General features: G+C 35.9%; 1 protein-coding gene across 9 annotated transcripts in view; it reads left to right on the top strand.

Annotated features, from left to right (window-relative positions):
- Nucleotides 1-17,726, top strand: part of GRIK1 (glutamate ionotropic receptor kainate type subunit 1) — a 378,899-nt gene that overhangs the window by 350,942 nt on the left and 10,231 nt on the right. For 7 of the 9 annotated variants that reach the window (XM_045540531.1, XM_045540530.1, XM_045540527.1 and 4 more), the window contains 2 exons: nucleotides 5,234-5,459; nucleotides 10,271-10,521. In XM_045540531.1, coding sequence (XP_045396487.1) covers nucleotides 5,234-5,459; nucleotides 10,271-10,521 — 477 coding nt within the window. Of the gene's footprint in view, nucleotides 1-5,233; nucleotides 5,460-10,270; nucleotides 10,522-11,858; nucleotides 12,016-17,726 lie in introns of those variants that run through there. The other 2 variants (XM_045540526.1, XM_045540529.1) reach the window with 2 other exon arrangements.

Genomic DNA, 17,726 nt, shown 5'->3' with positions numbered 1-17,726 from the left:
CTTAGATCAGGATTTATATAAAGTAAAAGAAAACTGGAGATTTTAAAATGTAATTGTTTTAATATTTCATCTGTTAGTGTGCATATATTTACCATATTTATAAGATCACTTTTAATAAGGTAACAAAGATAAAATATCAATAATTTATTCCCAATGTGTACATAAATGTGTGGAGTCATGGATAGATGTAAAAATAACCATTCATAAACCCAGATCTATAAATAAAATCTTCAGACATATTAGTGTGAAATAGAATGGTGTGATTATTGATTCTATTGAATAATATTATTATACATCCCACTGTAGAAGCCTTATAATGTGGTTGAAAAAATAATGTGATAAATTATGTTTATTTCAATAAAAATGAAACAGTAGAGAGATATTTCAATAAAATGGGGGTTCTGCCTATCTTGAGAACATACAGCAACCCAGAATCTCCACATACCTCACATCCTATAGCAGAAAGCCTGAAACTAAAGACAGTGAAACTATATGGAAGGCAAAATACTGTTAAAGGAAAGAACAAATTATAAACAATATCCACATTCTGTTCAGGTTCCAACTGTTGCCCTTCCCAAAACACTATCTACATTTTTGTCTAAACACGTGTAAGCTGGTAAAAGTCACGTTTAAATAGTTTGTGTACATTATATGATGAGTGCCAGAGTTGCAACAGCTCTAGCTATGATATAGAAAGATGTCACAGCTACTTACTTCAATTATTTCCTTAGAAAATTTTTTATTCCCATTGCAACATTGGTCAAGCCACGAGTCTGATGGTCTGTGTATTAAAACAAATAGTTAATTCCTCACTGGTTAAGAACACAAACCCTAGAACCAGATTACTGGGAACAAATCCTGGCTTCATCATTTCTTCATGCCGTCTTCTATTTCCTCATCTATAAAAGAGAAATAATAATGGTACCTCTGTCATATGATTATTTTGAAAAATAAATTAATTAATGCACACAAAGTGCTTAAAATAGTCCTTGGTACACAGTAGACAATGCATGTGCTGGTTGTTATTACTATTTTCGATAAGCAATTTTTAACTTCCGACAGACACATTTTAAACTATTTCTGAGTCAGTGTTTGATCTACATACATTATAGGTGAAAATGAGAGACAAATAAATAATGGTCATCAAACATTGATACAATAATACTCCCTATAACAGATTTCAGATGAAAAATGCTTATTCTTTGCCAACAATGTCTCATCAGCATCAGGATAGACACATAATCAGGTTTAAACAGACGAAATGAATTTATCTAAACTGGATGCCTCTCAGAATTAAAAAAAGATTAAATAAATTTTTCAGATTTAATAAATGAGGCTTTTTCAGTTTTAGAACTTTTGCTAAGAAGCTCAGAGACATTCCAAATATTCTAATTAACTTTTGACACATCCAGTGAAATGAGAAGCAATTGCTATTTCTGTTTTAAAATATATATTATTTAGAGTGATTTAGCAGGCTAGCTGGGACTGCATGATCTAGAAATGCAAAAACACTCAGGCTGTCATTCACACAGTCTGCTTGGTCTTTTAAAATTTATGATAATTTTCCATGAAGTATAATCCTATTTTTAAGAATTATTAAAATTTGTGTCATAAACACGAAAAATTCTGTTGAAAAATAATACATGTAATTTAACTACTCCCCAAATGCCACTTTTTGATCTAACAAAAAAAATCAACATTACTGAGCATGGCCTGACAGTAGATGGAACTCAGGAGACAGGAGCAAAGAGCCCTCAATTCTTTACTGGTCCTTTCATTAAACAACTGTGACCTTCTTTGTATCACTAAGGGGTTGGTCTAGAGAGTAGAACTTGAGGGATGAGGGATCCTTACATGAAATTCTTCTAAGCATGAAGTTCTCTCTGTAAGTGTCCAGTGGCAGAAAACTCACTGTATTCTAAGGTGCTCGAGCTGTCTACAGATATTTCTAACTACTAAAAAGATTATTCCTTGGCATATTTTGGGTCTTCCTGTGAACTGTAAGCTCCCTAGCATCTCAAGGAGCCTACAGTTCTATATGTGGAATAAAACGGAGCCCCACTACAGCGAACATTCTAAATGATGAACGAGAACTTAAAATGAAAGCAGAGGGGTGCTCTTGTTTCACCCATTATATTTACCATTATCAGGCTGGGGCAAGAAGAGCAAGGGGTCAAAGGACTTTATAATGGTTCCTACACCTTCAGCTTAACCAAGTCCCCTACCACATAACAGTTTTCTTACAGAGAGAAGATTCTACCTTCCCTGTTTCAAAGGGGTCCATACCAACTAGATTTCCCCTGTAGCTCTTTGGAGAGGTCAGGCCTCAAACAACCTTCTACTCTAAGACGCAAGAAGTGGATATTGTTGGATTTAAATAAATGATCTCCTCCACTCCACAGAGCAGTGTTCCTTAAATTGTAGTGTGAAGAACATGCTCGCTTTGGAAATATTCTGTTACCAAGCTGTGACAAGATAAGGGAAAAAACTGAGAGTAAGAGTTCAGAAATGTTGCAGCTGTTGAATATTACGGTGGCTGTAAGCTCTTGGTCTCTCTTCTCCTGTGAGTGCTGTTGGGTACTCACATGGTGAGTCACGTGCGGTCTGACCTCCATTCTAGTCATGCCCAGTAGGACTGTGGCTACGTCAGCCATGGATTGAACATTCCATAGATTTCTGATAATTTGAGAACCACACCTGGTAGGGACTCCACAACAGCTGCGTAGGTTTAGAGTAGAATCTTTTTATCCCCTTCCGTGCCCTTCAATTCCCTGGATGCCTTAAAGCAGGGGTCCCCAACCTGTGGTGAGTTGTATAATTATTTCCTTATATATTACAATGTAATAATAATAGAAATAAAGTGCACAATAAATGTAATGTGTTTGAATCATCCTGAAACCATCCTCCCGCCCCCGGTCCATGGAAACATTGTCTTCCATGAAAACTGTCCCTGGTGCCAAAAGGGTTGGGGACTGCTGCATTAAAGGACTCCCCACACTTTGTCCACTTACTAAGGATAAACTGACCATTTACTTTGTTTTGTCCTTGACTTTCATAAACCAAAAATCCAATCTTCTATTTACAACATTCATTTTAAGAAAATTTAAATATGGTGAAAAAAATTAATGTTTTGTGATTTTTTTACATAGAGGCTGATTCCTATTTTGTATTGTATTGACATGAGACTATTAATAGCAAACTGCCTCAGAGAATAATGTGAGTCCTTGAAAATAAGCTGTATTTTTATACTGTTGATCAAATAAGTTTAAAATCATTCTCAAAAGAATTTAGGCAACATAGACATCCACCTCCCCCAAATCAGCATAGGACAGTGGAAAGAGCATTGAACTAGAAATTGGGGGTTTCTGGGGTCCAAGATTAGCTCTGATATTAATTTGCCTTGTGATTTTTGAAGTCACCAAAACTTCCAGACCAAAACTTCCTCCACTGTGAAAGCAGCAGTGTGAGTGAGCTGCTCTCTAAAGTCTCTAACAACTTTAAAATTTTATACTTCAAAGAAAATTATTTTCCCTTAAGGTAGTTTCCTGATGGAGGAATAATTTCCCCAACATTGCATTTACTGCCAAAAGACAGACTGACCTTCCTACACTTGTATGAGTAGCTCTTTATTATAAGTTTAGCATTATCAGCCTTGGCAAGGATGAAATCATACAACAAATGAGGCACTAACCCTAACCCCCAAAACGTACCTTTCTCATGGAGATATGAGCTCCAATTTGCAGATGTCTCTGGGGTTGAGGAGTAACTCACAGGGGCTTCATCATGACAGAATGGGCCCCATAAAATAACAATACCTGTAAGGTATTGTTTATTGAGCTGTTATTTGTCTCACAAGACCTTTCTCAGGGGGCTTTTCAAATGCCTAACAATCCAAAATAAAGCCATCTGTCCTCCCCTAACTCATAAAGCCTACAGTATTAGCCCAGATCTTAAATAGAGTTAGGAATTGAGTGAGCCCCCAGGAACACTTGAGCATGAATAACCACGATAGAGTTGGCTCCACAGGTATTCCATCTATTGCTTATGGCCCAAAATCATGTTTTAAGCTTCTCTGCCCTCATGAGATGATACATCTTATGCCTGCCACGGAATCTGTCTAACGTGTGTGAGCACAATGTACATGCATGAGAATTGGGGTTAGCTTAAAAATATCAGTAATTCCCATAACAGCTTTCATCTTTGAAATAAATGGAGAGGAGTTTGATGCAAATGAAGATAAATTCGGAAAAAAAATTGAAACTATATGGAAATTGCTATGTAAAATGCACAATGTCTAAACATAAATCACTATTCAAAAGAATAGAAAATTCATATCTAAGCAATATGAACATTTAGGCAGTATATTCTAACCATCAAAAAGTAAGATAATGAGGTAGTATATATATGCATAGATGCACAGATGTATGTAAAGATGCATATATTACATAACATACGTGTAGTTTATTATTTAACCTATCAGAAACCTGAAGAATATGGGAAAAGACAAACTTACAGAACACTTTGAAATGGGATATGCAGCTCTCATTGCTGTATTTTAATATGATTGCAATTAAAATTGTACATATAAAAATATAAATACAGTATGAGTAGTTTTCTGATATGAATTTTTATTTGAAAAGAGCATTTACATTCTAGGTTATTTAGAAAAGAGTAAATGGCAATTTTTGTTTACAACTGAAGCAGAGAAAGACAGTGATTTATCCCAGGGCTTTTCCCAGCAAAAGTACGCTGGATCGGAGATTGAAAACTACATGCCTTCAAACAGAAAAACAATGCTTGTTGACGTTGAGTGTTTAGAAGGAAATGGAGTTAATGAGTAGAGTCCTGGAGTGAGCTATTCACCCGGTGGCCCAGTGAGCCACGATGGCTTGTTCTTAAGTGGCCACATTTCGTTAGGCAAGTGCAGTTATTGGTAGCAATGTTCTTTCTTCCCCCACCGAAAGCAATGAAAAGACCTTGAGCTAATGTCTTATATGGATCAGCCAAGGTCTCCTTTTCCTCAGTGGCTGCCTCTGTGCCTCCACGTGTTTTCCTGTAGTGAATAGGGCCCTTCTCAGCTACCAAACTGAAGCCCCGGGTTTATCCATCTCAGTTCTCCACCTGCAAGGGAACAATCTTCCTGTATTATTTGAACCACTAGGATTTAGGATAGCTTTAGGCCATATTTTTTTCAGCACTCTTCTGCTGGTGGCTGTGCTTTCTTTCCCTGCAGAAATCAAAGATATCCACCTACGAGAAGATGTGGGCTTTCATGAGCAGCAGGCAGCAGACTGCACTGATCAAAAACAGTGATGAGGGCATCCAGCGGGTGCTCACCACCGACTATGCCCTGCTGATGGAGTCCACCAGCATTGAGTATGTGACGCAGAGAAACTGCAACCTCACTCAGATTGGGGGCCTCATTGACTCCAAAGGTTACGGAGTGGGAACGCCAATTGGTAAGAGGGGCAGACATTGGCCAAGACTGAGATGGTGAATGTCAGTTACAAATATGGAAGGGAATAGGGTCAGAGTTCAGTATTCCAAATTCTTAGTAGACTATGATGTCTTTCGTGGGCTAATAAATAAGAGAAATGTCCATATAGATCAAAGGCATAGCCTGACTTGAAGGTTTCCTGATATGTAACTTAATGCACTGTAACCAATATTTCTTTCAAGTTTTACCAATACATAACTGTTTAAGAGCATATAGATGTCTTTCATTTTATCCCAAAGAAATATCTTAAAGGGACTATCTTTCTAATTAATCCACTTTATACTATTTTATTCAATACCTATATGTGCTTATGTATTTTTCTGCATTGAATTATATTAGAATAAAAGAAAATTGACTCTAAATTCAAGTGGCAAAAGTTAAAGGACTAGTATTCCATATCAATAGATGAAAAAGCAAGGCTATATCAGTCAAAAGAAAAGGGATAAAGATTATATTACAATTATAATTTTCTCAGGCAATATGTTAGATTCAATCAACAACAACTATCTAAAAATCTCCAAATATTCCTTAGTTCTGTCCCACTGCTCTCTTGAGGAATCTTACTGCCTTGTAGGTATCCAGACCCATACAACAATGTCTTCTTGCATGTCTGTAATAGACACGAATAGAATATTCTATGTTCAAGGGCCATTACTGATTCCTTCTCTATAGAAAACTCCCTCTCTACTGTTTCCCTCTCTACAGAAAACTGTGTTGTATAAGACTCTGGTATAGTGGCAACCTGCTCTTCTCCAGTGAGTCGTTGGTAACCTGATAAACATTCCAAAGGAGAGGAGCCAGGGATCATCCAGGCCATTGGGCTAGTCCAGAAATAGTTACAGTAAAGCCAGATGATTAAGGGCTCAAGGTAGATAGGATTTGCTTTTTTGTATTATTATTTTTGTTGTTTAAAAGGGATTATCCAGTTTGACCGCCAATATCAGGCAGGAATCATAAAATGAAACACTTACAGAGGCAGAGCAGGTATCAAAAGTGAGTAAAGCTTGTCTGCACCAGGAGGCGGGAGGGAACGGTGGCAACCAGAGACCACATGACTTACCTAAAAGAGGCAGCTGTGTTTCAGGTCAGACGGTTGCGGACATGTGGGAATTTGACTACAAGATTGTCAGATATTTCATTTTTCAAGGAAAATTAAAAAAAAAATCCAGATTATAGGTAAACTGTCCTGATGCTTTTATTTGGCAACAAAATCATTAAGAAAAAGATTATATATCCCATATGCAACTTTCAATTAATACTAATTTAATTCATCAGATAAAGGTCAACTATTTTCAACATTTACTGTGAATACACAACCAATCTGACTCCCTATCTATCTGGTGTTAGAAATACACATTATAGAGAAATTAACTTTATTATTATTGTTATCATGTACATCATCTAAATAAATCTTCCTCAGAATGATTGGTCTAGGGGTTCTATGACTACCTTTTGCTCCTTTATTTCCAATAACTTTTCCTAATGGAAAACCAATATTACTAATGAAGTGCATATTTTTCCCCAAGTGGTAAACTCTTCTATAATTTAGTCAACATGTTCTGCAGGGAGCCCAGTGGGACAGTTAAGCACTAACTAAAAGGACATTATGACTCTTTTTGACTTTAAAGACAATGTCCTATCTCCCTAACCATGCTTTTCCACATCATTTTAGATAATAGGGGTGTGGGAAGTTAGACAGAAGCTATTTTTTATATCTCATCACTGCTGATTTTAGTTAAATGGACCCTAAGTCAGACAAGAACATCAGGAGTGAGTCCCTTTGCCTAAATCTTTGCAGAATCAAGACACTAAGATTGCCTATAATATAGTCTGGATCTCCTTGGAGGAGCAACCATAGTTTCTTAATAGAACCATCTCTTAACTAAATTACAAAGTCAAAAACTGCCCTTTTACTGTTCCATCTTCCACCCCATAACCCTACCCCCCACCACTTTTCAACACACTTTTTTGCCACCAAATTTCTCGTCTAGGAATAATGATAGAAAATAACAACGTGTATCTCTTTTCCTGAGAACATTCCCACTTTAACGTGAGACTTTGAATTGGCATTCCTTCTGCAGAATGGAATATAACTCAAAAGTTAAAATTTCTGAGAATATGGTGAGTAACATAAAGTTGAGGGGCAGGAAGAGACAATAGGCTTCTTTCGGCAACTCTCCTAAATGAGTGCAGCGCTTTGAAAATCACTGCCTGCTGCATGTGAATGAGGCAGACCCAGTGTCCCTACGTTTTATAGAGAGGACAGAGATCTGAATGTACCTGTTCATTCTCTTTTTTGCCAACCTCACCCAAGTTTCAAAGTTAAAGAGCCTTTCCCCCACTTCCTAGATGAAAAGAAATACACTTCAGGGATTTTTCATAGTGGTTATAAACGTGTCATGCTTTTATACCAAAAACAATGAAGGAATAATTGAAACAGATGGCAGACCTCAGAGAGAATACATCCATTGGGAATACAGCTGTTGGAAAAATTTGTGAGATGTTTCCTCTATGATGAATTGACTCTTTAAGAAAGATCAGTTGCTATTTAGGAAGATCTGTGGATATGCATGTATATTTTTTCAAGTGGCATAATAAATCACTTCTGATGTTATTCAGTCCATTTAAGCAACAACAACAAAAACTGAAGCTAAAATACATCCAGATATTTTAAAATTCTCTGCACACTTCTAGTCTTGCCCTGACTGACTGCCTTAAGTCTCCAAACTTTGCTCTGTGGTCAAAGATTGGCAAAGTTGGATCAGTCACAACACAAAGTTAAAGACATTCCTTCTTAGAGACACTCAGGACAGAAGTTCTGGAAATGTACCTCCTGAGGGATTTAAAACAAAACTCCAAGAGAATGAGAGCAGTTAAGATTTAAACAGGTTGCCAGGAGGCTGGAAATTACCTTTCTTAGAGACCAACTTTAAACAGAGATCAACTTCCTATCTGTCTGAAATGTTTTAGGTATTGTGCAGCCTGAAGGCAGGAGGAGAGTGTCAGTCAGCATTTATGGAGTGCCCACTGTGTATACTGCTATGCTTACTACTGTAACCACTAACATAAGAATCATTCTTATACTCTTCAAAGCACTTGCATGTACATTAAAGCAAAATGCTCCTGGTTTACTTAATTGCTCACCTGCTATGGGTATATTAATGGTGCTAATTTTGACACTAGCCATTATTCAGGGGATGTTTAAGCAAACAGCCAATACCTTTTAATTTAGCTTACAAGACCCATTTTTTTCACCAAAAATCCATTCTCTTAACTAACAAGCCATGATCTCACTCCAAAGTGCTATACTTCTCTTTTAAATTTGACCTTAAGTGCTGAAAATTAATTTAGAAAGTTTTAGGAGGAAAATAAATGACTAATGTCATAAATGTTAACCCTTTGGTTTTCTACCTTCAATCATGCCATGATACAAAAGGCATATGTGGGGATGGGAGAGGTGGTATGGGAACACGTTCATGAAAAGAACACTGAGAACTAAGAAATAAGGAGAATTGAGTTTGATTCTTGGCTCTGTCAGTAACTATTAGCTTCACTCATAGTTTCAGGTCCTAAATTTTCCAATTCTAAAACAAGTGGACTGGACTATGTCATTTCTAATATTTCTTCTAGTCCTAAGGTACCTCATTTATCAATTTGCTTCTCCCAAAAAAGACTTTAAAGTTTGCAAATAGAGAGAGCCAGAGTGTACTACTTTCCTACTAAGTATAAGAAATACTAACAAAAATTCTTAGCATGCAAGGGGAAATTGAATAAAAGAATCTTACTTTGTCTCTTCCCTTGAATTGATTAACAGAAATCCACTATTGAGAAGCTATGCTTACAAATAGATTTTGGCACTTTCCAACCCTTACATAATTAAAAGTTCAATAGCATTACTAGAAGATAGAGTATACATAATGTCAATAAAGTCCTTGCAAATTTTCCAAACCTAACTGAAATTTGTAGGACCTTTGAATTATTCAAAACTTACTCTTGAGTTCATCTTAATAGGTGCATGCATCAGTATGGATTAACAGATATAACCAAGATCTACACATTTTCAGTAGCTTACACAGTAAATGTTGATCTTGTCATAGTCCAATGTGGATTGAAAGAGGCTCTACTTTATGCAGTCATTCTGGGACCCAAGTTTCTTCCATTTTGTAGTTCCACCAACCCTAGTGACTTGAAATCCTTTTTTTCTTGCTGTGTATTTGGGAAAAGGGAAAGAGAAAGAATAGATCAAGTTGGTAAGATTTATGGCATAAGACTGGAAATGTCAAAAATCTCCTTAGCTCCCATTGGCTAGAAATCAGTCACATGACCATACTGAACTTTAAGGGAGAGCAGAAAATGTCTAGTTACGCCCCTAGGAAGAAGAGGAAATGGCACTGTTGGTCATCTAGCAATGCTCAGTCACAATATGAGATAACCAAGGGCCTAGAAAAAGTAGAATCTAAGTAACAAAATTTTTTGAAGTAGGAAGAGACTCATGACAAACTCAGCAGAAACAGACCTATGTCACGGAATTCCTAATTTAGTTTTCCTTATTTAAAAGGAGCCAACAGTCTGGGTCAGAGTTAATCTTAATATGTCAGGTATCCCCTTTCTAATTATTTAGAGCCTTCAAAATACAGGATTGAACTTTCCTGCCCTTCGCTACTTGATTTGTGGATTGGGGTTTCATAACAACCATAAAGTGGTTACCGCTAAGACAAAAATACTTTCTGATGTCTTCTTTAACATTTTCATGACCAATGACTTCACTCTCAGGCTCTCCTTACCGGGATAAAATTACGATTGCTATTCTTCAACTGCAAGAAGAAGGGAAGTTGCACATGATGAAGGAGAAGTGGTGGCGTGGGAATGGCTGCCCCGAGGAAGACAACAAAGAGGCCAGTGCTCTGGGAGTAGAAAATATTGGGGGCATCTTCATTGTTCTGGCTGCTGGACTGGTCCTTTCTGTCTTTGTAGCTATTGGGGAATTCATATACAAATCACGGAAGAACAATGATATTGAACAGGTGAGTCATCTCTTTCTAGGATTGGTTAGTTTTTAGTTTGCATCATCTATCTTAAATTTGGGGGTTTTAAGGACTTTTTTTGTAACAGTCTATTGAATTAGACGCCCAGAAGAGCCATTTTTGAGTTAGAGCAAAGAGTTATTGAATCCCTGCCGGTGCTGTGGGCATAGCAGCTCCATCATTTATTAATGAGAAGGAAGACCCTTATTCACTAAATCCAATTAGCACTATTTGGAATGACAGTGCAGAAATTCCAAACTCAGTTAATTTCTCGAACAGTTATTTGCTCTTAAGATAGAAACCCTAGATAGAGCAAGGAAGAAATAAATCCAAAATTGGAAAAGGTATAAAAAAGTATTTGAGAGAAACATTACCAGCCCTTAAGTGTAGACTCTGAGCACATATACTAATGCAAAACAATTTTTATAAGGACATAAAAGTAGTATTATGTAATTGAGCCTTTACTTTTACCAAAGTATAATCTGTGAAAGTGTAATTCACTCCAAATAGTTTTTGCCAGGAATATGATAAACAATACAAAATGACAATAAAATATATTTGAGACTTTATTGTTCAAAATTGTATTTAAATTATAGGATAATTTCAACAGTTGACCATTTTTGCTTATTGTTTTTATTTTTGAAGGAAATCACACCAAGAACTTACACTCTTTTGAAAAAGCTGATTGTGATTTAAGATGATCCCTTTATAACTATACCAGAATAAACAAAGCACAAAGCTCACGGTCATTGTAGTGCCTGAGGCTACCATTCAATTTAAAAATATTAGAATTTTGACACTATGGACTATTAATAACAGAGCCAATTTAATGGCCTGCTGTCATTATCTTGAAATTTGAAATATTTTTTTTTAATGAAGGGTCCCGCATTTTCATTTTTCACTATGCCCTGCAAATTTTGTGGCTGGTTCTGATTAATAATATGATGTTAGATCTACTTCCTTTAAGTGGAAGTCCTCCTTAAGTACCCAAAACTGGGGATGATTTATTATAACCTGGTTTTACATGAAAATCTTCCCCAGAATTACTAGGCACTTATGAGACCGGTGCAGCACCCCTTTCCTAGACTTTGTTGTAGAAAACTGTCTTTAATGAAAAGGGAGAATGGACTGATCTGCTTTGTTTTAACTTTCAATTTGCTCTTGAGGTGTCTTGTTTTATGCAACCGATTTGAAAAATAAAAGCTTGTATGTGTTATGCTTTAATGTGCTTCTCATAGTTGCCAGCTTCATGTGATTTAAATTTCATTTAAACATTCATTCTTGCTTCTGATTTATTCATTTTTCTATATTTTTTTCTCATTTCTTTTGCATGCAAGGCTTTTTGTTTCTTTTATGGACTGCAGTGTAAGCAAACCCATCCAACCAACTCCACTTCTGGAACTACTTTATCTACGGATTTAGAATGTGGCAAATTAATTCGCGAGGAGAGAGGGATTCGGACACAGTCCTCAGTTCATACTGTGTAATCAGTTTTTTTTTAAAAAACAGTGTGCCCAGTCGAAATTGTGTCTGCTAATTGGTATTGTTGATGACATCTATAATCCACTAAGCATAAATTGCCATAATTCCCTAATTCCTTTAGAATAGTGAAACTCAGATACTCTAGACATTGAATTCAATGCACCAGAAACAGATGTGCGCTGTATGTTGAAGCAGGGCATGTTAGGGGCATATATAGACTCCTAGATATGTGTATTTATAGGAATCTTCTCTGGCCCAACTAGTCATCTTTGTTCTATCTTCATGCATTAAAAATAAGTGACTCTTTCCTCATGAAAAAGGAGATTCAGACTTCCAGCAGTGCAAAGCATGACAACAAAATGCTAATTCCATAGACTTCTTTTCGTCTTGGTGAACTTTTTCCCCTCCTCTTTCTAGACATTTTCATTCTACTCGTATCTTTTCAACAAGTACATAATAACTCCATAACAATGTTAACAATGTTAATTGTTAATTCAAATTGATTCTACTACACAAAATGTATTATTTGCACAAAGACTCAGAGGTGCCCTAGATTTTAAAGATTCAAAAACTATGATCCAAAGAAAGAAAACTAAACTAGCAATCTCTGGCGTCACAGGAGAGCATTAGCTAAGTCGAACATCACTCATGGACAGAGAACACAGTTAAGAATGATTCTTGGGCAGAAATTCATTAATATCAAGCTCCCAGGTAACATTTACTTGTAGAATTTAACAATCCTCTGTAGGTTTAGAGTCTCTAAAACACTGTGATTTTTTTTCAAGCTCTATTTCTTTGAAGATCCAAGCAAAGTCCTAACCTGTGAACTAATGCATCGCATTTTCTGTGTGCTACTCATTCACCCACTCCCATTGCATTAATGAACATTTTTCCATGAGATGTTGTTGCATTTCCTTCCCACTCACCCAGGATAGAGTGGTTGGTCTTAGAGCAATCTTTTCTGAGCATTGCCACATTCACACTCATTTCTCTGGGCCCATCACCATTATTAATTCATGCTAAGTATGCAAGAAGGAAAAAAATAAAGAATTTCCATACTTATTAGTTACAGATCTCTGTAGATTTATTTTCCACCTGCTTTCAAAGTGCTGTAAATAATTCCCTCTCTAACTCAACTTGGTGACACAGAAAGCCATCTGCATACTTAATTTGTTGTGACAGAGAATATCTGCTGATTCCTCTGGACCTGTTTCCCCTTCACAGTGAATAGGGGAATTGAGGATGCATTTTATCTTCCCTCAGTATGGGATCAGTTGGTCTTTGTTCTCCTTAAGGAGATTACCTTTTGACACATCAAGTGATCCCCTAAAACACATTCCTCAGGAGTATAGATATACCCTCTGTGTGGTCATGTAGTGTTCTGCCTTCTCTCTTCTTAGCTTTAAATGGGTCTCCATTTTTGAATCACAAGTCTCTTCAATCAACTCTATATTTCTCCAATAAAACATGTTCAGGAAAGTTGACTCTGGCCCTGACTGTTTCTCAGCCTTGCTTCCTTCTTTAAATAAATGTACTCTTAAGAAAATATCTATAAACTACACTAACAACTTTTTATTGTTATTAAAGTAGAAGCAACATACTGTTTGTCCCAGGTCAGAGTTAACATTTTCATAATCAATAGAATCAGATGTTGGAATAAATATCACATTATCCTTAGTTTCGTATTTCATTGATTTGCTATGTAGAAACCACAAATTATGTAAATTTACTTTCCCAGAGACTATTTAATCAACCAAAAATGCTACCAAAAAAGTTCAAGGGTAACTGATGAAGTATAGATAGTCAGGGTTAACAGCAACTAACAAAACTTGCCTTTCTACAAAGATCATACTTTAAAAGTATAATTCAGAGATTTGGGCCGGGTGCGGTGGCTCACGCCTGTAATCCTAGCACCCTGGGAGGCCGAGGCGGGCAGATTGTTGGAGCTCAGGAGTTCGAGACCAGCCTGAGCAAGAGCGAGACCCCATCTCTACTAAAAATAGAAAGAAATATATGGACAGCTAAAAAAATATATATATATATATATAAAATTAGCCGGGCATGGTGGTGCATGCCTGTAGTCCCAGCTATCCAGGAGGCTGAGGCAGTAGGATTGCTTGAGCCCAGGAGTTTGAGGTTGCTGTGAGCTAGGCTGATGCCACGGCACTCATTCTAGCCTGGGCAACAGAGTGAGACTCTGTCTCAAAAAAAAAAAAATAAAAGTATAATTCAGAGATTTGGATAAAGAAATTATCCCTTTCTAAAATTAATATTTGTATACTACTTTAGACTATATACTATCTAAATCTAATATTTATATACTACTTCATAGTTTTCAAAATATTTTCACATACAGCATTACATTTGATCTTTTCAACACTTTTAATACAGCTTTCCTAACAGAGAAATAGATATCAGATTCAGTGGGCTGGAGTCATAGATTTTAGAATCAAAAGAAAATTTTCTAAATTAGCTAAACTTAGGTTCAATTTCTAGTGGAGCCACATGCTGAATGACTATAGGCAAGTTACCAACTTTCCCAGAGTCTTGGTATCTTAATACGTAATACTGGGACAAAATTTCTAGAACATAAAGTTTCGAAGGAGTATTTTTCAAAATGGATTCCACTGGCAAGTGTTTCTCAAATAAGATTTCCATGGTTAAATAACACATGGAGCATCACACTACAAGTTCCTTTACTATGTGATATTTCAGTGAGTTGAATATGTTGTCATGCATTGGGAATTTTCAACAAGGTGAAAAAGTATTCAGCATTTCCCAAACCTATTCGATCACAGAATCTTTTTTCCCCAAAGCATCTTGACAGATCAGTTTTCACTGATCATACTCTAGGGAGCACTAGTATGACAATGTGTATCTCATTCCAGGATAATGTGCAAAATATCTTTCCTTGTATCTGGAATGTAGTAGCCACTCAATAAATAATTATTTATGAGTTAGAGTAAATGTATGAGCCCTCGATCTCCCATTTGTAAAATTAAGATAATATTACTGACTTTATACATTTACTTTGATAATTAAATAAAATCATGGCATAGAAAATGAAATTATTTATAAAGGTTCTGTTAATAAATAGCAGTTAACAAATGTTGGTTCCTTCTAGAGAAACTAAGTATTGCTCTCTAATCATATGGACAGTAAATAAAATTTATGAAACATCTTAAGCAAAGCATGATTGAGAAAACAGGTTTTCTAATTTAGAAGCTGAAACTCTGTCTCTAAGACTAATTTTGCTTGCACGAGCATTACAGATCAATGGCAAAGGTCTATGCACAGGAGAGAAGGGCCCCTAAACTGGCAATACATGAGGACCTATTGTGAAAGTCATGAATCTCATCTCTAGAAATTCTAATTTAATTAATCTGGAGTTGGGGTAGCACAATAGTAGTTTATTCAGATGCCCAGTTGATTCTAATGTGCAGAAAAGTCTAAGAACCAATAAGCTAAAGCATAAATTTACATATATAATTGGAACTCAATAAATTGTTGTTATTAATTGATTGATTCTACAGATAGAGGCACTAGTTTCAAGGAATATATAAAACACATATTTAGCATTGAATATTCAATAGCCCCTTTCTACTGAGAATTCACAAAGAAACCACACATCTTTGAGACATAAATTTCATGATATTCAATTGATAATCTTCATGTTTAGTTGTGAAACATAGGACTAGCGCTACTCAGAATTACCAAGTCAACAGTTTATGGCTCTCTCTCTGCCCTTTCTTACCTTGGAGAGCCTCCATTCATTTCAGGAACATAAGTTCCTTACACTCTCCTCTTTCTCTGTTTATACTGGCTCTCAGACAACCAGTTCTTCCCATCATATAAATGAATGCTAAGACCACCATGACCCCACCAGGGAGAAATGCATTTCAAGTGAAATTCAGAACAAAAATGTGAACATGAAAGAAAAGCTTTCAAACTATGTTTACATCATTAGTTCTCAGGCATTGTTGTAAATCAGAATCACTTGGAAAACTTACTTAAACTACAGTTTACAGGCTCTGCTTCCAGATATGCTCCTCAGTAAAAAAAAGTCCAGGAATCTGCCTTTTTAATAAAGCCTAAAAATGAATGCCTAAAACTTGTTTTACGTATTAGTTTTCATAAAACTTAGTTTGAATATAGTCATTTTCTCCAAAATTAGGTCATATATATGAATCTTCCTTAAACTTAATAATATTTCTAATACAAGAGTTTTTTAAAATAACTTTTTTTACATGTGGTTTTTTCCAACAATCCTAAATATAGTTGCTTCACTTAAAAGTAATTGGTAAACTTGGGTTTTCATTAAAACAAGCTTGAATATAGAAGTTTATCTAGTGTTACTTCAAATTAGCTGATGAGCAGGAGTTTTTATTAAACAATAGCAGGTTACCTGTGGATTATACTTTGAGAAATATTGTTTATGATTAGGAGAAATCAGGGAGGTATTAAAAGATTAAACAAGTGCATCACATAATGAATCACATAATGTTGTCTAATTTGTCTCCTAATATGTCTGTCTAACCTAATGCAATAAGGGTGAAAAAAAAAGCTTTATATTTTATTTTGCCTTAGGCTAAAATTATAAATTGAATCATTTTAGAGTTTCTCCAGAAAAATGGGAACTACCTAAGGAACACTTGGTGGGTAGGGATCTTGCCATTAGGAAAATCAGTTGTATCATGTAATGATAAACCTACCCAAGGAAAATTATTTCCAAATATCTTACTTCATTTGACTAGCATTATATTATGTTCTATTTGAACCATCTGCAAGACTATGATGAAACCCAATTAGTTTCCAAGCACATGACCCTTATCCTACAAGGTCTATTACCTAGTAAGCAATTTAAAAGTAGTCTGAACAGCCTTTAAAAGCAAAAAGAAATCAAAGCATTCTTACTTATTGTACTATTTTCTGCACATCTAACTGTGCCAAATGGCATTATTAATTAACTCTTATAGATAATGAAAAATTTCTGCTCGATGCTGCAGTTTTAGCTTGCCTTTAGGAACCATCTCATTATGCTTCTCACAGTTAGGGAATTTTATGTCCAGATGCACAAGCATATTAAAATCATTTTTGCTTTTAAAATCCTCTCCACAGAGACTGATATCGTGGAGAATGGGAGAGAATTCCTTAAATTTTTGAAGAATTTCGATTTCCAAAGATAGGGGCATTCTTGTGCTAGAAAGTCAACATCACAAATGTGATTTCACACTCTGCAGAATTTAAATGCTGGGGTTTTCAGGTCAAACACAGCCAATAGCCCAAACTACACAACAATGTGAGCTCATGTCACAATGTACACATCCAGATAGACACAAATAATGAGGAAGACCGGAAGGATGGCATGAAGTTACTATATTTCTCCCTAGCAATTAAAAATCTTTAATTTAACTTGACCAGAATTGTCTTTCTGCCCAATTTTGCAACTGAAAGGCATGTTTAGAATTCAAATATTCAAATATTCTTTTGCCACTTCAAACAAGAAGTCTGCTCTGATCACTTAGTCATTACCAACCGTAAAGACTAAGAAACTACTCTCCGTAGATAACCCACTCAAACTTGGTATTCATCTTTCCTCGATGTCTCTTGGCACATTTTCACATGCTTCCAAGTATCTTCAGCTCTATTTCTTCTACAATCCCATCAACTTATTTAGCAAGGGATTTGCAGAAGTCTCTTTAATCAGGTTATTTTTGTAATTG

Source organism: Lemur catta, chromosome 1, assembly GCF_020740605.2.
Source record: "Lemur catta isolate mLemCat1 chromosome 1, mLemCat1.pri, whole genome shotgun sequence".
Classification (NCBI taxonomy): Eukaryota; Metazoa; Chordata; class Mammalia; order Primates; family Lemuridae; genus Lemur; species Lemur catta.
Note: the sequence above shows the minus strand (reverse complement) of the source record. Positions and strands in the feature narration are given on the sequence as shown.